The 22,422-nt window shown below is 40.1% G+C and overlaps 1 protein-coding gene across 3 annotated transcripts in view; it reads right to left on the minus strand.

Annotated features, from left to right (window-relative positions):
- The window catches only part of cntln (centlein, centrosomal protein), a 278,092-nt gene that overhangs the window by 193,805 nt on the left and 61,865 nt on the right, over positions 1 to 22,422 (minus strand). For 2 of the 3 annotated variants that reach the window (XR_015851108.1, XM_088341834.1), the window contains exons 14-19: positions 18,785 to 18,885; positions 15,410 to 15,507; positions 12,726 to 13,267; positions 8,953 to 9,028; positions 5,973 to 6,057; positions 3,394 to 3,653 (exon numbers count right to left, since the gene is read on the minus strand). Coding sequence is in view for 2 of the 3 variants with exons in the window: in XM_088341834.1 (XP_088197960.1) it covers positions 3,394 to 3,653; positions 5,973 to 6,057; positions 8,953 to 9,028; positions 12,726 to 13,267; positions 15,410 to 15,507; positions 18,785 to 18,885 (1,162 nt within the window). In the remaining variant the exon portion in view is untranslated. The remainder of the gene's footprint in view (positions 1 to 3,393; positions 3,654 to 5,972; positions 6,058 to 8,952; positions 9,029 to 12,725; positions 13,268 to 15,409; positions 15,508 to 18,784; positions 18,886 to 22,422) is intronic. The other variant, XM_088341835.1, reaches the window with a different exon arrangement.

Consider the following 22,422-nt stretch of genomic DNA (forward strand, 5'->3'; position numbering starts at 1 on the left):
CTTTCGCTGTATTATGTACTGTACTACTGTTGCCCAGGTGATTTCTATACAAAGGTGGAAATGTGATTTACTGTACTATTAGATTTCCCCTCAAAAATTGATATACAAAGTCATTTTAGTGACTTTTGAAGAAGTGACATATGCTTGGGGCCATTTCACATGGGGGGATATTTTTCGGCGGGTGGGTGATTAGTGCACAGCCCCATTGTGCAGAGGTTCAGGGTTCAAGTCCAGCTACCTCAACCTCCCCGTTTGGAGTTTGCCTGTTCTCCCCGTGCCTGCGTGGGTTTCCTCCAGGCACTCCGGTTTCCTCCCACATTCCAAAAAACATGCATGTCAGTGTTAATTGGCTGGTTCAAATTGTCCCTAGGTGTGAACGAGCGAGAGAATGTTTATCAGTCTCTGTGTGCCCTGCGACTAGCTGGCAAACAGTTGAGAAGATAGCTGCGATGGGCTCGAACATCCAGCAACCCTATTCAGGATAAGCGGTGCAGAGAATGGATGGATAGATGAAGGACAAGAACACCCCTTTGCAGTTTAGAGTGAAAATAACATGTGAAGTGATATACCTGTAATAAAAATGTATAACTCAATGATATAATAACATGTTAATAATTTCATACCAAGTCACACCAGAATATAAGTCGCACCTCCGGCCAAAAAAAGAAAGAAATGACAACTTGGACTCAGAAAACTACGGTAATACCTAGTGGAGAAAACGGAAAGAAATATGCGTTACACACTAATAAATACTGGAAACAATATTTACATTTAATATTTTGAGTGTAACACAAACAAGTTCTAGTGAAAGTGTCATAGTACCCACTCACATGATTCCCCTGCAGGAGCTGTCTTAAGCCAATTACACGCGACTGGCTGGAACAAACCCAAAGTCCATCACCTCTTGCCCTTAGCAGGGAGGCCAACAAGACCCGGCTTGGTCCACCTAAGTCGACTCCAACTTTTTGTGCCCAAGTGGCATTAATACTGCAAGAGTAAAGAGAAAGCAAACAAGACAACAACTCTCGACTACACCGGAATTGTGTGCAGTTGTGTATGCGAGCAGTTCACTTCTAAGGGTTGGACTTGGCAATCAGATGCCTCTCTAGGAGCTCACAGGGGCCACATCCTAGGTAGCATCACTGTAAGGTCAGCACAACGACCTGAGCATGATTCCACTGTACAGTAAGAGCACACAGTGAACATGCAGACATCCTGACACCTAATCAGGTGCTTTCCTCCGTTCGCGAGTGCCATGTTGGAATCCGTCCTAGACGTTCCTGTGGCCTGTCAGATTAATGAGTGTTGTCTGACTGGCTTTTAGAGTGCGTGCTTTTGCACTGTTCTCTTTGAGTTCATGTGAGAACAAGGACGCTCAGTCTTGATTATTAGGGCGTGATTTGATCTGAATCAGCTGTTGCCTTTAAAATGTTTTTTTTTCCCTGTCCAGAATCTTTTTATTTTGGATTTACATAAATATGTGGAGAGCTTGCTTATTCATCATGCATTAAATAAAGAAAAAAAAAATGTGATAAAAAAACATTATAAAAATACATTATAAGCAGTATAAAAATACATTAACTGTCATATCAACTAGCATTTTTAAATAATTTTAGGTCAATACATTTACAAAGGCTCAACTAGAGGTAGCTGTGGTCTTGCTGCCAAGCATTCCTACCCACGCCCCCAACAAAAAAAAGTAGAAAAAAAATGAATTCTTCCATGAGCATTTTAGCATTCGTTGTAGCACTCGACACAATACAGTGACATTAAGAGGTCAAATAATACATAGTGTCCCTTTAAGTATGGATATTCAAGAGCAAGTACGGCTGTAGATTTATGTCCGGATAAAAAATTATCCCGGATTCACTCCCACCTCCTACTTTTACAAAACAACATTATACTAGAATAAAAAATATACTAAAAAACTAAAAGAATTATGATTTTTACTTGATCAATTACGGCCTTCACACCTACTGACTGGTGTGAATGCTAGCGGTTGTTTCAGCAACACAAGATAGTAGTTCTAGAGGCCACATATGTGTTAACTACTAAGCCGTTCTGTCAGTGACGCCATGATTTTTCTTTATTTATTGATTCATACATTTTCAGAAAAAATGTTAAATGATCTTAAAAAGCAAGTAAAATATTAATTTTAAAATATATACATATTTGAAATATTAAAAGTGCTATATGAAATTTGAAGCTTTTCTACTCGTCGTTATCATCTTTGGGTTTAAATCATCATTGCAGCCTATGTCAAGCTCCTTATGACGCATGGAGGTAAAGTATGTGCATTTTTTGGATGTGCTTGAATTAACCCTTCTTTCTTCATCTTTTCTGGGGTTTGGGTTGGCGTTTGGACTGTATTTGAAACAGACCTTTTGTGACTTTAACCATTTTCATGTTGCACTCCCCAAAACAACGTGGGGGTAAGCATGTGATCTCTCTCCATTCCTATCCCTGATTTCTAATATGTCGAGCATTCCGGAAGGCATTGATGATAGAAAGATAAAAGCGCGGTGGGAAAAAAATGTAAAAGGCTCTTTGAACTCAGAGGGGCATTGTTAACACATACTTTACAAAGTATTCAACTTTGAACTTAAAGACACCTCAAACATGCACCTCACCTTTAAGGTGGACTATGATTTAGCTACAACGTTGTTGGTTTTCTATTTACAGTACATATATGATATAAATCTATTGCACTTTTCAAATATGTACTGTATTTGAGTGTGAAATAAGTCCCTCCAGCCCAACCCACTTAATGCCCTCCGTGGCCAGAACACCTATGATAAAAGTGAGGTAAAAGCAGATAGGCGTTGAACAAAATATTTATATAGGCACTTTGAACTTAGGTGGGCATTGTTAACACGAACTTAATAGAGAAAATATTTCATTTTAAACTTTTTATGGACACCTAAAACTACGCACTCCACATTTAATACCCTTAAAATGTTCTGCCGATGCTTAGAAGAATTTATCTATTTTCCTTTTGAGTTTCCTGACGTTTAAAAACATGTAAAACTGGCTGGTAAAACAACTGCTCAAAATATTACAGCAGTATCCACCTTACAGTATAAATAAGTACTGAACTATTGGTAGTTTCAGTTGAGCCCTGAAATCCAACTTGTATAGGCACATTAATGAGCATATTTGGAGAAAGTAAAGTGGAAGTGACAGACTCCTGTTAAAACATTAAACAGGACGAGACAACAAGCACAGTCACAAAAGGTGTGATGGGGCTGCACCGCTGAGGCTTCGCTTGTCAATCCAACTCATAAAGTACGAGGATCTGCTCGTCGGCGCACCTCACCCCCGAAGCCAATAAATATATGACAGGCGCAAAAAGAGAAAGGAACAAACTTTGACGTGTTTCACAACAGGAGTTACCTGCGTGAGCTGCTTGCTGCAGCCCAGTTTCTCTTTTAGGGAGTCGAATTGCGCCGTCATCTTCTCGTTGGCGCTGCGCAGCTCTTGGTTTGAAAGTGTAGCGTCTTTCCTGGCGCGGCACAGGACGTCCACGTACCGCTGCAAAGACTTGACGCGGTGCTCCAGGGAGGCAGAGGAGGTGGAGGGGATGCGAGCAGCCTTTATTGGTTGCCGCTTCTTCCTCTTCTCGCTTCTCGTTCCGCGCTCTTGCCGTTTGTTGTCTTGCGGAAGAAAAAAGACATTAAAAAGTGCACAAGGGTACCAATCAAATTGCATACGTTGTGATCATAATTCAGCCGGGGGTGAGACTTGTACTCTGATGCGACTTATGTGTAAAATTATGAACAGATTTTTAGATTATTTTTCATGTTTTTTGCACACTAAACCTTATGTGTGAAATATTTACCACATTATTATATAATTTCACATGTTATTTACACTAAACCGCAAGAGGGCACTCTAGGCCTGTGGTGATCATTTTAACATAGCCAGTAATTGTTAAGCCAGTAAGAACTGAAAAGGCTCCAACCACAAATGGCATCCAAAAGAAAATCAGATTCTGCAGATTACAAGCTGCAACTAGAGAAATATGCGACCAAAAACGGCAATCAAGCAGCAGAAAGAAAGTTTGGAGTTAGCGATTAGTCTGACGTAAGCGACTTGGAAGAGGAAGCGGTGCATTGTCTGAACTCCTGAGTTGGTGGAGTTGATTGAAAGTAACACAGAGGATAAAGATTTCATTGGATTTAGTGATTTGAGTGAAACCAATAGTTTGGTAAACATGTTAGAATGTTCTTTATGGTAGCGCTATCTGAATAACTCTGAATATATTGCATCGTTACTAACATTACCAGACATGTCAGTCATGTAACGTTAGGATGCTATAACTTATGCAGCCTGCTGTTCTCCATTTTATTTTTATTTTACATTCTCTTTCAAGATGACATGTATGATTTTGGTGTTAGACTTTCTCAAAATGCGACTTATACTTATACATGTTTTTCCTCCTTAATTATGCAAGGTTTGGGCTGTGTGACTAAAAATCAGGAGCGAATTAAAGTCAGAAAAATACGGTAATTGTTGTTATTACCAGTTAATGAATTTGTCAAAACAATTGCTAATTAGCAAATGATTAATTAAAACCTTTTTTCCTGTGGTAGTAGCCTTACTGTTTACAGATTTCTCATGCGATAATGGCCTTAAAAACATCTGATGAATTTCTAAGAAACTAACGAAAAAACAAAATGGATTTCAAAAGTATACTGTATGCGATAATTGCCATACTGACGTACTGTACGGCATTTATCGCAAACTAGGTTTGTGAGTAGTTTTGGCTAATTTCACATGAGAACAGTTATAGAATTTGGAATATTCATAATTCCAATTTTGAAAAGTCAATAAAAATGTGAATAATTGCGATGATCTTCCTACCTCCCATGCGTAAAACAAAATATTGGCAAAAAAAAAAACTAGTGAAATTTTCCATGAGGGTATAGTTGCTCCATTCAGTTTATTTGCACTTACATATTTTTGGAATAAAGTATCCTGGCATAAAAATGAAGTAGAAAAACAGCCATGATCTATTGCATCTAGGGCTTCAATTTTTTTTAAATAAATAAATAATAATAATACTATTATATTAACCTGTTGAATTATTTTACTGATTCATTTGAAAAAATAAAGGTATTTGAGCATCAATCTCATGGAAACAGGGAAATTCACCAAGATTTTGGTGCTTGTTTGGACCACAAAGTTAAAACATTTTTCAATAATAATAATATTTTTGAGGCAAAACACATTTTTTGGATGTTCTTTTAGTAAGAAACCAAATTTCCAATGTATTTATCTGATGTCCTCCAATGTTTGAGTCATTATCTGATAAACCACAGAGTTGTTTCCCCGGACATTATTTTTTGCTACAGTTCATATCTTTCAGGACGATTTTGTGTTTTCTCTCTTCTCGAAAATTTGTTTTTGGTATCCTGAATAAAAATAGTGTGATAAAGAGATAAAAACGTATGCCATTTCTTATGTAACCCATATCATAGGTGGTCTAGTGGTAAAGATTCGGCGTTCTCACTGCCGTGACCTGGTACGGTTCCCGTTCCCTTTGCTTACAATGTTTTACGATTGTGGTTGCGATATTTTCGACTAATCAATCATTGCAAAAATACGGTAAAATGCACCCAAAATTTGAGTGTTTTTATTCAAGGTAAAAGTTAAAAAAGAGTGCGTTGTCCATAAATACATTCTGAGTGAAAAATCAGACTGGTATCGTTTAATAGTATTTAAAAGTAATTCCACAAGCTAACACCTAAAGTTATCTGATTTGATCCACCCAATTTAGATATGCAAACAACCCAGGATTAACTTTGTCTTTCCAAACAGTACATCACGTGAAGCCAAAAGTAACCTGTGTTGTTAGTGAAACAATTCTCTCCATTATATGTGCTGGTTTTCAATGGGTGTGCATGTCGGGCTACAAGTCTTTAAAAATGCCCTTTTTCGGTGAACAAGTTTCTGTTTAGCGATATGCAAACCTTGATTCACAAAACGGGGACGCTTCAATCTTGAATCTTCCCCCGCCAGCGCCCGCAGGCCCGCATTCATCAGGCACCTGTCGAACTAAAAGCACAAGAGCAGTCAAGAGACAGTGATGAAAAGCGAGCGCATAATCTAACACAAGCGGTTGACATGTTGCGCTTCCCGCAACGAGGCTCCTAACGACACCGTGATCACAGGCCGCTTGCGCTTTAACACGACAAGACAAATCACCCGCCGCTTTAATAATTCACCTGAGCGCGCTCGCTCGACTTGGCGAGCCTACATCGCTCAGCGATATTAGCCGTGACGGGAGCTTGCGGAGGCCGCCCTTTGTTCAATCACTGTCTCCAGGCTCTGACGCGCTCCTGCGCTATGACACGGCTCAGCACAGTCATTTTTGCGCATGTGTGACATGTACCGAGCGCTAGATCGTTTGTAGTGGCATCAAAGGGGCGAGCTCCTTGGAAGACTCACCCCCCCTTCACATCTTCGCTCCGCTCCCTACTCTGCTTGCTTCCTGCGACGGTCAGGTACGATTTCGTCAACGGTGTGATCACACGGAGCCGTGCTTAGGCGACAGGAGATGAACTGTTAAAGAGCAAAGCTGGTAGTAAAGGTGATGGGAGTCATGCTGCTAATCAGCCTGGGAGAGGCTGCGGGGCACAGTTAGCGAAGCTAGGCACCAGGGGAACACATTCCACTGCTCGCCTTGACGCAGCTCTACTTACTAAGACCAGTTTTAGTCAGTGTCCTTAAAGAAGTTGTACGGAGTATGGAAGTTTCTTACTCGCTGCCGCCATCTGGCTTGTGTCATCATCGCAACCTAGTCAGTTTGTCATGTTGTGTGTGCGAGTATGCGAATTTCTTAGATGCACTCAAATAAACTTTTTTTTTTTTCATCTTTAAGATTTGTGTTGTCACTTGTAATCTTTTTAAAGCTCACCTTTTCTTACTTTCACCATTTTAATGCTACAGTTACAAATAGGAAGAAAAAAACGTGGGGACGAGCATGACGTCAGACATCAGGACCCCCCCACCCTCCGTTCCTCCTACCTAATGTGTTCCGCCTCAAACAGTTTAGCTAAAAGTAAAATAAAAGAAGATAAGTGCAGTGTAAAACAAACAATAAGGGCTCTTCAAACTCAGCAGGGCATTGTTAACACATACTTAATAAATAAAATATTTTTAAAGGACACTTAAAAAAACGCATCACACCTTTCACAATTGTTTGGATGTTATAACTTACTTCTGGTACTAATTATAACGTCTATTGGTGTGCATAAGGTTTTTTTCAGGCATTTAAAAAGTAAAGTGAATCCCTTTAACAGAACTTTAGTTAACCTTTAATGTGTTATTTTCTAAACAACATTGCACAAGTTTGGGATTCATTGTTGGAATGCATGATCTTATGAAAAAAAGTCACTCCGAAAAGAGACAATAGAGCTGCCAATGTTGTTGTTTCTCATTATTAATCCATTAAACCATTTTGTGGATCTTGCATTTAAGCGTGTTTCATTTTCTGTCTGCTTATAAGCAGAGCTTCAAAGAGCTAATTATAAAAAAAAAAAAATAGCTATTTAAAAAGTGCAGGTCAATGTTACTGATACGTAATACTCATTTGTCAAATACGATGATTGAAATCCTAAAGAACAGCAAATTTCCGAGGAAAAGCAAAACTTTTCAAGAATAACATAATACACAACTGATACCCAAACCAAAAATGATCAATAATAAAAAGGAACACTTTAAACACTTCATATCCACACTTTAGCTTCTTATATTACATATTCGTTGCAAATTTCTTTAAAATGTATAAAGTACTTCAAGACAAATGATGGGAGTCCTATGTTTACAAAAATGTTCTGGCAATGTAAGATGAATTTGTCAGATTTTAAGACATTGACAAAGAATTGAACACACCAGCCTTCAGTGTATTTCAGAAGAAAATTAAGCTTTTTATCAACATTGAAGAAAACAACATTTTTTTGGGCGAGCTCTAAGCAAAGTGTAGGACAACAAATGCAAAAATTTAATATTCTTTCATTTGTCATAAATTTAAGTACAAGAGTTTCTACTCAACACACATTGTTGTGTTTGTTTTATCAGGTCAAAAAAAGGCTTGAACTACTTTATTTATTTTCAACATGAGCATGTGTACAACCAAGAGCATTGCGTCCTTCCGAACTGGTTAGAGAAGTTCGGAAGGACGCAATGTCGTACAACATAAAGGTGAATTTTGCATGTCAAGTATCTTATGAATCAGGGACTCCCCATTTGTTTTCATTCCTAATTTCACAACACCAATGTTTGTGTGTACCTCATTACTCACTCATCTCCACCTGTCAAAGAAAAGAAAGTTCAATCCAAATCCTCTTTTAATCACACCTTCACAGGATTCTCTGTCAGGGGCTCAGGATTACCATGTTCTACTGTGAACTTGTGAAGACATTTGACGGACACAAGAGAGCTTTAAGGCCCAGAGACTTTGAGAAAAAAATGAGTCCAGAAAGTGGTTGCTTTATAATTGCATATATCATGGAGCCACTGGGGAAACAAATTCTTCAAAGTTCAAGCACAAAAAAATGCAAAGCTCATCAAAGTCCCTTCCCTCATTGTCTGAAATAAGGGACGGTGACGACTTAGAATAAAACAAGGGAAGAATGATCTGAGGCGTGCAATTTTGAAAAAATTCAAATCCCAAAACAACAACCTCAAAAACTGTGTTTGGTCGATAGCTACCTAGAATTGGACTTTTCTAACGTTCAAGAACCTCTTCATAATATTTACACCAGATCGTCATTAGTGGTAACCCTGTGGACCATAGTCACGTTAATTGGGGAAAGGCAGAGCAATACTTTTGCAAAGTACGTTAATTTTACCGATCTCGAAACTGACAGCTGGGGTGATTTATGATAGGCGGGCAGAAGCGCTAAATGGAATATAATGCCTGACTTCATAACAGTAGTGTATACCCACCTTCTTCCTGGGCTGTCCGTTAGAAGTCCTCCCTGAGGGCGCGCTGTTGAGGCTGTCTAGGTATTCCTCGCTGTCGCTGCAGAGAAAGTTGAGGTTCATTACGGTCGGAGTTGACTTTCAACTTGCTCGTACCACCCTTGGACCAAAAATCCAATTTGCCTTTTATGGTTGATTTAGTTGACTTCAAGCAAAATATGTGCATTTCAAGCTCCCCTCCTACCTTTTAACAGATAATCAATGCCCCATCCAATTTCTTAGCAGGAAGTGTAAATGCGGGTGTAAATTAAGTGGAAAAAAGTCTGGCGTCTGTTGCCGACAGTGAATGCATCAACATGTATGAGAGCGGCTGTGGCCTTCATTAGCCCGCCAACGTGTGACAGACGTGTGCGAGAGGCGCGGCAGAGAAGAGGCAAAGAAGCTCGTGTCTGATGGACAGCAACGGTAAGAGCTTTCTCAGAGACACAAACAAGCCCACGCACATTTATTGACAGTGACCTTTGACGTGAAGGTGGAAGCCAGTGACATTTACGCCAGTGGGTTTATTAAGGTGGAGCAACCAAGGAAAGGCAGCAAGAGGGAGAGACCATAGTAAGGGATCTAACAGGAACATGACAAGGCCGGAGGCTAGTTAGGGTTAAATCTGGTCATGGGGGAGTTCAGACGGACCAGTGCGGGTGTTCACGAGGCGTAGGGGTGCTTCTGTGCATTTAGGTAGAGGGAGTAACTTAACGGGTCTGCTCAAAATTTTTTAGGGGGATGGGATTTCAAAGTAAGCATTTAATTTTCTGAGGGCTTCTTATTAGTTAAAAAAAGAAAAACACATTATGTAGGTAATGTTATTAGACCTTAGAAAACAGATCTGAGAGAAAGTACTGTATAATAAGGCACACCTAAAAACCTTAAATTGGCCATAAATTTTAAAGTGCGCGTTATAATCCAGTGCACCTTGTATACTAGAAAACACGGTGGATAAAATTGGAAATGCATAGTTACAATTAAATGATACCGCATACAGTAACAGTTCTGCCTTTGAGAAACATAAAGAGGGGTCTTTGAGTGCCTTCGTGTGGTTAAAATGGTAGTTGTTTGTTGCTAAGATGAAACAAAAGAGAAGCGCAAAATTCTAGGCAGCTCAGTCGCAACTTTTCAAACGCTGTCCGTAAGGAAGGAACTTATAGTGATTACTTGAATGAAGATTTTTGTTTGTGGTCACGTTTTGTAGAACAGTATCTACTGTATCTGTATAGTTAGCAAGCAAACAAGACTTTTTCGTACTTTTTTTATTTTTACAGCGAACTTATAAGGGCAATGATTGAGACTATTGTCTGAATAAACAGCAACTAAAGAAAAGAAGTCTGGTTATTCAAGATGTTGTTTACTAGCTGTCTCATCGGAAAAAAGGGATACTTCAGAGTGAGGACAGCACAGTAACCATTAATGAGTTGATAATTTTAAGTAGTGAAACCAGACGCTATAATATTGATTTATGTTCTATGAAATACATCATTTTAAATTTATAAGTATTTATGTATTTTTCCACTGTTACTTTAGTTAACTAGATGCGTGTTGTAGTCCAAGTGCGCCTTATATATTAAAAATATATAACAGACTCCTTTTGGTTGTGCGCCATATTATCCTGTGCACCTTCTAGCACAGAAAATACAGGTATTTTGAAAAGTCCTGTAAAGTGATATAAGATAATTCCTTGTAGGTTTTCTGAGATAATGAAAGTATAAATTAAAAAAGGCTGAGGTAGGGATACGCAACGTGGTGAAAAATAAAAATATCATTCTTGATGTTTTCAGTTCCTTCAAGCCTTAATGGTTATGATTTTTAATTATTTGTTATTATCATGATTAATAATATTTGAAGAGAATAGTAGTCACATCCTGTACAAAACCTTCAGAAAAGGTTAACTGTTTTGAAATTACTTTTAACGCAAATCTACCAAGCATAGTTTGTGCCGAGGAAAACTAAACCTCTAATAGGTTGCAAACTTGCTTAAGAGCCACAGTTAACTAGTTGGTAACTATTGTTTAATAATGAGCACAAACTTTATTTGAAATTAACCTCTTAAATTCCTACCCTTTTAGCATTTACCGGAGTTTCAAGTTGTTAATTTGAATCAGTTCAAGAATTTGAAGCTTGGGCAAATAACCAGCCCAAATAAGACATTAGTTGATGATTTTAAATTATCAAAGGAAGAAATATTGAGGAAAAGAACCACAAAATTGTATAAACACTTAAGAACAGCATCTTCAGAGATTAAATAATCAGTCAAGCCCTAGCATTTTTAATCAGCTTATTCTGACCTGCTCTTCTACCCTCTTCTTTAGTCCAGACCTCAAACAATAAATTTGCTGATGTAGTAAAAAATAGTCGACAGCCTCCAGCTGCTTTAAAGTTGAAAGACAGGGATCGGGAAAGGCAGAGGAATAAAAACAAAGACATGTCAGAATTATTAACAAGCCTGACACTTTGGTCACGTTTTGGAATAAACTTATTTAGGCAGAGCTAGAGCGTTTTCTGATATATTGCTGAGGAAGGCCCCAGTGAGATGAGGAACGCGGAAGGGCTTTTCGGTAACAAATGAGTTGACAGGTGCCTTAAATAAGACAACATCTCCATTTAGACGTTGCCTCTGCAAATCCACTCAGATCCTTCCTTGCAGGTAAAGCGTCTATTAGACGGCTGCTTATTAGCCACATGGAAGGCATTAGGAAAGCCGGGGCAAAGCTGCACTCGGTCCCCGCTAACCTGCCTCGAGTGGGCCGGGGTGGATTATGGCCTGATGAATTAGTCGACGCTGAGGCTGGGGTGGGAAAGGAAGTGGGAGGCCGGGCGAAGTGAGGGTGGGACTAGATACCAGCAATAGCTCTGAATGTTCGAAATGAAATCATCCCGACCATCACTCAATAAACGGCTCAGTGGCTTTTTTGCATAAAACATACATGAAATAATTACTGTCGATGGGTCTTAATTTAGAGGGTGTTAAACAGCTTGTAGACATCTGGTACGGAGCCGAGTATGGTCATTGAAAATTTATCCAACTAAATTAAGGAGAGTGGAGTAGTGTGTGTGTGTGTGTGTGTGTGTGTGTGTGTGTGTGTAAGAAATAGAAAGAGTGTGGCAAAGACACATTTGTGAATTGACACGACAAGATAAGCAACACAACGAGGCACCCGGCGAGGTCGGCTGCACGTGCGGTGGGTGGTTTAGTGTTTGCAGGGGGATCCTTAAAGCTGTCAAGGGTGGGTTCTTGGCTGGGAGCAGAAGGGGGCGGGGTGTGTTTGTGAATATGCAAAGGACCAGTATATTAAATCAAACTGCCAAACTGTCAATTCCAGGGCCACATTACATGCGCATGAAAATGGCAGTGCTGAAAGGTATCAAGACTTTGGTGGGCCCCTTATCCCTGGGCTTTTCTGGCACCGTTTCAACTTTCTACACCGAGACCTCTAATTTTGCATGCAAATTTCAGTCAATAAGCTCCGAGCAAGCCGTCCCAGGACGCTTGTTGGGATCTGACAGTGGTCCCCCCAGTATGCCTCCTTCCTCACACGGTCTCTCTATCATTCCTGCTTGTATTCCTCGTTGGCTCCTGAATACAAACTAGACAGGAGCCTGAAATTCAATCACACGTTTGCTTATGCTTAGCATACGCACGTTGTCCCCTCGATGCTCTGTGGCCCGCCGGCCCACTCGAAACACCTCAAAATAATGAGGTCTGAAGTGGCGGGTTTGTGTGTGTGCGTGTGTGTGTGTATCATTACCTTGCTGCGCTCATGTCCTCCCACTCGTCCTTCGAGGGACTCTGGCTTCTTCCGAGCCGACTGATGGCCTGATTGGGGATGACGGTGAGGTGACTGTGCTGGCCTAATGAACCCCTGCGCTTAATTGTTTTCAACTTAGTCTTGCCGCTAAGGTTGGCGGCGTTCCCACCTGGCCGTGCCGGTCCAGCCACTCGATTCCTGTAGAAATCCCGGGCTGCTCTAATAACGCCAAATTCCTGCCTCAGCTTCAGGAGCTGCCGGTGAAGGGCGGTGAATTCTTTGTGGGAGGCGTCCAGTTGTGATTGCAGTGCCGCAACATCACCGCGGTGCTGCTCCTCCTGGGCCGAGGCCAAGGCCATGGCCTGCGCTTGGGCCGTCTGTAGGCGGACGGCTTCCTGGGTTTGCAGATGATCCAAAGAGGTTTGGAGTGTGCAGCAGTCGCGGGCCAGGTCTTCATTGGCCTCGAGGAGCTGCTGTTTCTCTTCCCTCAGCAGCTCCGTTTCGTCCTCGAGGGATATCATCCTCCGCTCCAACTGCTCCATCTATGGGAATCAAGGATTTTGAGTCTAGGTGGTATAACCGAGTTTTTGTATATTACACAATTTACTTGTAATGGTAAAAGTCCTTTGGATCAATTAACTGCATTGAACTAGTGTTGTGCAATGATGTGAGAAAAGTATTTACATTTTAATTTAGTAAGCACTGACAGGATACATTCCATGAGTGCATTTTTTGCTGTTTTGTGATTTTATGAGTGTGATGGAAAAGCGGTTATAACCCAAAGGTGTACATGCGGGCCGGATCAGTAAAAAATGTCAACTTAAAATTATAGATTACTGTATTTTTTCTGTATTACTGAATGCTTTATCCTTCAGCTTACATCAGTAGCCTACCATACGTATTATAATCACAGAAGATTGATCTTTTCTAAGAATAACACATTTATTCACAACACATACAGTATATTCAAGTTTGGCATTGAATGCGTTACTTGGTTCATTTAACTGTTGAGTGAAAGCAGTTTTACTCCTGAACCAACGCGTCACGCTATTAAATCTGAAGTAGAAGTTATGAAAAAGTATAAGTGTTGCCTTAATTTTGCAGCTGGTTTGAAATTATTAAAAAGGAAATACAATATAAAAGATTTAGTAGTGCATGGGCAATAAATTAGATGACAACTGATCAAACTACTAGGGTGGGCCTACTAAAGTTAAGAATACATCCATTACTGCGCTCTGGCAGCCAAATGGAGCATTTGGTTTGCATTTATGTTATTAAAAAAAAAAAATCCTGACTACTGACTCGCTTCTTTTGTGATATACTCAAAAATTCATGGCAGACCGGAATAAATCATCAAACGGAGCAGATTTTGCCCAACTAAGCCAATCTGGTGAGTATGGCTCAAAAATAAGTAGAATAAACTACAGGGAAGAACATTTATCATGGGTTTGAATGAAAAAAATATTATAAAACTAAAACTTCTCATTCAGTGAAACATGTACTTCTATTTGATTAAATAATTTAGGTTTCAATGTTTCCCTTATTTTTCTGACTGGACTTTTACGCAGTGTGGGCTCAGAGCTTCCTGACTTCCCCATTTCCTATTTCACTGTGAATTGATGAAGGTTGGTAGCTTGTAACTGCAATTACAACAACCAACCCTGGAAGGGAACAATACCACTAAAGGAGACAGAAAGTCAAAAATTACCATTTGAAAAGTGTCAAATGATAGCAGTGTCTGAAATAACGTCCGCCCGGGGCGTCCATATTTTACGTCGGGTGTACAACTTACAAAACGTCTCCACCCGGGTGGCCGACAACTTTTTCCCAAAAAAAAGAAAAAATCTTCTGTTTTTTCCCCCATCCAAATCAAACGTTTAATTTGTTCCGATTTCGAAATCCTCGTTCGGTTTGGAAATTTCGGAATTTCGTTTGGCAATTTGCATACTCGGCAGCCAATCAGAAGCCTGCTTCCAGCCTCTCCCGAGCGTTATAAGGTCGGGCATTTGCATATCATTTTCCAAAGTACACGCTCAGAGAACAGAAGAAAAATGGATAAGTGGTTAGGAATCAAGCCAAAACCTCAGCCTCAGAAGATTAGAAAGAAGCTGAGAAAATGTATGACGCTACAAAACGTAAACGTACATTAAATGCATTGTGGAAAGAGGAGTTCACGTGGCTTGTAGCAGACGACGCAACGCAAACATTGCATGAATGAAGATGAGAAAATACAGGCAGATGGCAAACAGCCATGACATATACATGCAATGAATGTTATAAGTAGACTTATAATAAACTTAATTTTAAAGTGTCGTTCTGTTATATATTCTGATTATCAATCCTTAATACTTTGAAAAAAAAAATTTTTTTTTTTTTTGCGATTAGTCGTTTTATTGTGTTTGAACTTTTGAAAAATGTGTCCGGTAACTTTTGTCATGAGTTTCAGACACTGCTATAGTCGAGTTTTTCTAATGACTAAAACGAAAACTCGGTCATTGAAAGAAAAACACATTAATTTGACTTAAAGAGATGATGAGGTGCGTAATAAAACCTGACAGAACTAAAGTCAGCTTGTACTTTTTGCCAGACAGACTGGAAATTAATTCCGTCAATGCCTTTGTGCTGGCTTTGTCTTTTTTTTTTGCCGGCGACAAAGTGCTCTTAGTGATGGCATGGCGCTGTACCTTTATAAATGACTGTTCCAATCGCTTCGAAGAAACAGTGGGCCTTTCTGGAGAACTGCGCTTGACCCTGCGCTCCTCTTCTACTTTGTGCAGCAGCGCTGCACGGAAGAACAAAAGTGCTTGTTGTGACAAGGTGCATCAAACCCTGGCAGCTCAGTCAATAGCACTATAAAAATGGCCCGCATTAAGTCAATTAGCGCTTCCTGGCCTTGTTCGGAACATTCGAAAAGCACTTTTTATCATTTTCTTACCAGGCAAAAGTAAAAAAATTTCTAAATCATAGCCACAGTCATCTTCATCCTCAAGAACAAAAAATGATTTGCGAATTAGTCCACCAGGAAATGGAAAAACACTGTTGAAAAACACACAACATGCAAGTCCTCTCTAGGGATTCTAAACAAATACGAGAAATATTTTAATCTCCGGTGAACACTGTACAGCCTCAGGCTGCGCTGCTTTGAGCTTTCCCCAATGGACAGCTTATATGCACAGAGTAACATGATGTGTTATACAGAAAATCTCAGGATCAACGGTGACAAATACCCAACTCCATAAAAACATATAAAAGGAGCACATACTCATGTCGGAGTAACATTAAACGCACTTCTGGGACATCAACCTGTCCAGTGAGGAAGCGATAACAGGTTCGAGTCAAACGATCCTGCTGTTGTGCGAATGGGAACGATGAAAGGCTTTTGCTGTTCATTTGAGGGATGCGCATATGTTACAAAGAGTTCATAAAGTCACTATACAGGCACTTTTGACACGAAGAAAATTGCTTTGTTGCAGCTCTAACATGCACAAAGAAGTCTTATACAGCTACATTTTGAGTATGAATTGAAATGGTTATATCAATGCTGCTGAGTTCCATATGCTATAGATGTCATTTACATTTTATCACCTAGTGGGTTTCCTTAGGTTATCTTCGTATTACCTTTGAGAGCAATGACAGCTCGGTAGCCTAGATGGTAGGGCGCCCGCTCCGAGACTGGGAGGTCGCTGGTTCAAGCCTCGGCCGAGTCATACAGACATTGGAGACAACATTGGTACTCGGCATTTAGGGTTGGAATTGACTCCCAACACAGCAGTTGGGTCTAAAATGGCTGCGTCTGCATCGGCTAGTTACAGTTTAACTGTACGGGTCAGGTGTATCGAAATTTCGTTCTGTGTGCATGGTTACAAAGAATGACAATACAAGTAAATTCTATTCTATTCAAATGAAACTCTCACAAAGGTTTCTAAGAGAAAAAAAAACAATTATGTGGTTGATCCTCCTCTGGCAAAATAATGACTTCTTGACCAAAATAATTTGCTCTGACGAATATTTCAGGTCAGTTATCTGGGCATTGTCAAAAACCAAATAAGGACAGAGTGAAATTTGTTGCGTCAAGCCCCCTGCTCCCTCGTGTTGCATCGGTGCTTTGTCCCGGGAAGTTTGTTACTTCGAATTAGCCGGCTCTTTTGTCTTCCTGGTGTGTCACATCCAATCAAAGGGAGCACCCGCTAGGACAGGATGGCTTCTGTGTTCGTTGGGACTTTGTAACCAGTGCTGAGAGTAAATTATCCACCTCTGACAGATTGGGAGTCGTCATCACGATTTCACCTTGATAAGAAGACACGGTGGCTCCCCAGTCACCCGTTGCGGGAGGAGGTCCTGGCACGGCGGCATACATTACTGTCCCCTCCCATGTCTGTTCATGGGCGATGGCACAGAGGCCCGCTTCCTTTCATGTGCTGCCTTTAGTTAGAGATAATCCTTGTGTGAACGCCTGAACCCCGAAGCTCTTTGATCACGGCGCAGAGATTTCCGAAGCAAACGCTGTAGTCACTCACAACTCATTTTCCAGTACAGGTAACATCTGACTTACGACTTGCTCGACTTACGTCCACCAGTACTTACGACCAGGGCCAGTAGATGTTCATTTCTTCCAATAGATGCTCATTTTCTCACTGCAGCACGTAGCAGCCCAGCAACAAGTACGACAATTTGGGTAGCAAGCCGGCATAGCAGTCTACTACTACACTCAGTAACAAGATACTGTCTCAGAAGCAGATGGCACCATTGTAATGAATTTAAGACCAGTTGGTTAGAATTGTTAGTTGAATGGTTAACAAAATTGTTTTTATGATGTCGACCCGATTGATTCTATTTAAAAGGTTTTACCTCCATATGTAAATGTTTTTGCGATTTGTGTCTGAGGCATTACAGAATAATTGTCATACTGTCCTTAAATGTGGGAAAGGCGAGCTACAGGTGGTATTCAGGTAAATACAAAAAACATAGTACATTTAAAAAAGCAATTAAATGCACTTTAAACTGTTTTTGTCACTGCATTTTCAGTAAAAAACATTAACTCTTTAAAGCAACCCCTTCAATCCATGATACCAATATGATGACTATTTATTATATGACTTCTTAATAGACATTTTTTTTCAGGTCAGAGAACATTTAGAATACATGTCCATTTTAAGGAGCTCAATACTTTCACATCCTGCCTCAAGTGTCAATAGCAGAGGACGCTCCATTTTAATTAGTGCCATCCTTTAATGAAATGTTAGCACCTCAATCAGCAGACAGCATCATTGGTGGTGAGGAAAATTAAAGTGATCCAGGACAGATTTGTTATTGAACTGCTTAATTAGAGCCATAGCAGTTGCGGTGGTCACCGACGGACAAAAAGCTGCAAACCGGATTAAAAGCAATGCGCTTTTGAAAGATCGGGAACAGTTCACGCTGACAAGATGAACAGTGTTTGATCTACCAATCAATTAGCGTTGAGGTTGATCAAGTCCTAATTGAGTTGTCCAATTAATTCCAGTGAGAGTTGCTTCATTAATGCTGCTTGCAAATTGCCATGGATGGGAGTCAAAAGTGTGGTTTGTGATATAAAGATTTTTATACAGGAAAAAATGTGACACTAGCACACTGCATGAAAATGAGTCATCCAAAATAACCAGAACCATTGGACTGATTTCTGGAAATAAAATGCCCCCAAAAATTACAAAATTGCAGTTTTTGAAACAGGGTATAATTGGGCTGAGGGAAAATTATTTGAGACATTTGGGGAGCCTTTAATGCTAAAAATAAGTAGTATTATACACTGCAAGGTGCAAAAGTAGGTTTTCCTTTGTGATGGATAAGTTGATAAGCATTCTGGATGCATTTCCCATGATTATGATATTAGCTCTAGTAATTTACAGTACTAGTAATCCGCTATGTAGAATATTGTCCCAGGCCCCTTTGATGCAGGAAAACACCCCTCCTCACCACCACAGCGAGACAGAAAGTCTTATATTCAAATACATTTTAGAATGTTTTTCTTTATTTCATCAAAATCGATGAAAATGAATCATTTGTAAACAATTTTATATCACCTTGACGTTCTTCACTCAGACAAACATGGACCTCCTTCATAGTGGCCCGATCCATCGCAGCCTGTACTCGCAGCATATCCAGCTCCTCTTCCAACCTAGCTCTACAATAATTGACACAAGAACATATCTTTATCAAAATACTCATGACGAGATATATTCTCCAATATATTCTTCCGCACTTTACTTTTCGCGATTTCGGAACTTCGCGGATTTTCATTGTGCATTATGTTTTGCAGAAGACAACACACAGCAAATGCTATAACAGGGGCAGGTTACAGAGGGTGGTGTGTGTGTGTATTAGGTGGGGGTGACTTTGATTGACAGACAGTATACACCAGCCTAACAGCCTGATGGGCGCACAAGTCAATGTTTTAAAAAACAAAAACTGGAAAGCACGGGTACAGCTAATATTTTAGCGACTTGTTGTATTGAAAATAAATGCATCAATTAAATTGGACTCTGAGGAAAATCAGAGGAGTGCACCGAAATGTGGATCACCACAAGGTGCTCCGTGGATTGTAATCAGGACCAGGAATGAGACTGATGTGGTACAGGAAGATAAAGCAAAAGTGGGGCTGCAGGCCCAGCCTACTGCTGCGACTACTTAACTGTCAAAGGCCACCCCTGCTGAGCCTGTATCTCACCAGATCCATTACCCATGAAAAGGATGACCTGGAGCAGCAACTCTTGGGAAACTGCTACATTTATGAAATTTATATTTTAAACATCACAAACACCTGGCTCAACACAAGGATCCCTGATGCTAGCCTGCCGCCCTCTACATCGCTTTTTACACTGAAAGGAGAAGCCCTACAATTTTGTTGCACTATTGTATGATGACAATAAAGATCATCCATTCGTTCATTCAACTACGATTCTGTGTTTGTAGATCTATAGTTGTTATTTTGTTACAGTCTTATATATGGTACTGATATCAAATAAATAAATAAATAAATAAAAGTTTCTATATTGGGGGTTTTGACTATCACACTTCTTTTTTGGAACATAAACCCAGCTAAAAACGAGGGATTACTGAACAGTATTCTATAACCATCTTCTTCAATTTCAATTAAAATGTCGTACACTCCATTTAAACCGTAACATTTGCTACTTTGTTCCTTTTCGGAATCACAGACGACATGAAGAAATTATTTAAAGTGTGCTTTATTTATTCGCAAATAAATCATCGTGACGGGTGAGAAGAAACGCTAAAGCAGGAGGTGGTGGCTCCGGCAACACAACCGACAATCCAACAAGGAAACTGTGCCCAATTACCACTCCGCAATTAGCTTGATTCTTGCTAAAGGCTAATTACGCGACGCCATTCTGGAGACTTTGCACTTTCAAGTTATTATTAGGACGCCAAGCGAATGTCTAGCAAGTGTACGCGTCTGGCCCCGCTGAGACGAGCGCACCTGAAGAACACACGCCTTGCATCCCTCCCCTTTGCTGCAGTGTGCTTTGGCAGAAACAGTTTCCTGCCAGTCGAGTGGCATTCTACCGTCTGTTAACCTCATTCGCAGTGCGAAAAAAACTTAACAAAAACAAATACGTAAGCCACTGTGCAGAGTTAAAGAGGTCGCCTGTGTGAGCGGTGAACATTCGCAATGGCAATTAACTAACAAGACAACTTTAATTTTACGGGAGATGTTTTCCCTGCCAAATGTCAGGAAAATGACCTGGGGAAAAGTTATAGCCACTGCACAGGGAAGAGAAATAATTAGCTTTTTAGCCCTGGCAGTCCAGTAAACGCCTGGCCTAATGGCTGACCGCAGCTTAAATAAGTACACAAATGACTCTCCCCTAGGAGTGGGGGTGAGGAAGCAGATGGATATGTGTCGCTCCTTTATGGATTTTCCTCCATAAATGAACTCGAGTCGATGAGGCACCAGCTCTGCCTCCTGTGTCCCGCCCGTTAATGGGACAAATGAGCTGAAATATGCAGTAAGTGGAAGATGCCTGCTACAGCTCGTGTTTCTCTTGTATGAACGTCGAGATGCCAGTGTTATTGATGCCCGGGCCAAAAATCACATGCAAAACATTCAATTTTGTTAAAAGGGAAGTATATTTTCGTGGTGAAAAGAAGATTGAGTTGCAGGTATGGACATTGTTGGCTGAGAGCCTCCAGTTTCACTGCAAATGTGGTGCAACAAAGCGAAAGCGCTCTTCGCCGGGAATCCTTTATTACCATGCTGTGTGACTAATGGATCCATAATTCAATATATTGAAAAACCTATACATATCACAGAAGCGTCAAAGAGTACACTACAAGAGCATGAGTACATTTAAGTAGTATTGCTTGATGTTTAATTGTTGCAGATGTTCGGATTGACCACAAAAATTCCCCGTGCATGCTCTAATGATTACACAAGCCAGATGATGGCGCCAGCGAGTAAAAAAGTCCCAAATTCTGTGCAGCAACTTTATAGGTCATTATGAGAGTTATAAAATTAACTACATTTACAATTGAATAATTCCTTTAAATATGCCCACATTGATTTTGTATGCTTGACATCCGTTCACAGAGATGTGAGCAGGGGTTCTACAGCTTAGGGCAAGTTAAATTTAAGACCTTTTGAGACCTTTTAATGACTTTAAAAATCCGATTCAAGACCAAGTCAACAACAGCAAAAAAAAAAAAAAAAAAACAATTGAATCACACAAAACAAAAACAAAAAAACACAAATATTTCTTGCACACAATACATCGGTACCCCATACACATTACCGTGCACAGCTTTAAGCCATGGCGAAAAATGTTTCTTGGACAGTCACTTTTCATTAAATTTACACTTTTACATTGTCCAAAGTGAACGTTTCTGTCTGAAGTTGCTATGTGTATTGTGGCTAGACCTAAGACATGCGTTTACCCTGAAAGACCTGACTGAAACCACTTAACAGTTTTGATACTTCTGTTATTGTGGTCACGCGATGTTGCCACGAAAGAAAATCCGTCAATTATTAAAAAAACAATTCATAATTCATAATTCTTTTTAGTTCAAACAAATACAAATGTTATAAATATGTTTACAACTTTAACACTTTTGAATACTGGATTTAAGAAATTTTAATGCCAATTAAGGCTTTATTTCAATTTTTTTCAAATATTTTTTTTTTTACAAAACCTCAACTAAAAGCAACAGAAAAAGGAAACTGCTTCATGCTGAGGTGGTTGACACATGTAGTCTGTGTTCCAAGATGATCTTTTGCCCCCATTTTTCGAAAAATAAAGAGAGAAATAAATAAATAAATAAAACTCTCTTGTGGAGTGCTAGGACTTTAGCCCAGAGCAATAGGATCCATGTCATTTGATCTCAAGTCTTCCTATCCTGCACAGAGCAGACACCGCCAGTTGAGATACACAAGGGTGTAAAACACGGCTGCATACTTCGCAGCCATTGTGCTCGCACATGGAGGAGCACACGGGGCACTTGCTCGGAACATAAGAATTCACAAGGAATCAATGGAAGAAAGTGGAAAGACCTCTGGCATTTCCATTGTTGGAGAGATAATCTTGTTTCGAGGGCTGTTGCGGGAAAGCCCTGTAGTCAAACTACAGCTAGAGGCCCCCTTGTTCTAAGAAAGTCTCCGGTGGCTGAACACAGAGTTCATAGCCTGGTGCTGTATTTTAGATGAGGG

The sequence above is a fragment of the Urocampus carinirostris genome, chromosome 8, assembly GCF_059441175.1.
Source record: "Urocampus carinirostris isolate Australia breed hairy pipefish chromosome 8, RoL_Ucar_1.0, whole genome shotgun sequence".
Classification (NCBI taxonomy): domain Eukaryota; kingdom Metazoa; phylum Chordata; class Actinopteri; order Syngnathiformes; family Syngnathidae; genus Urocampus; species Urocampus carinirostris.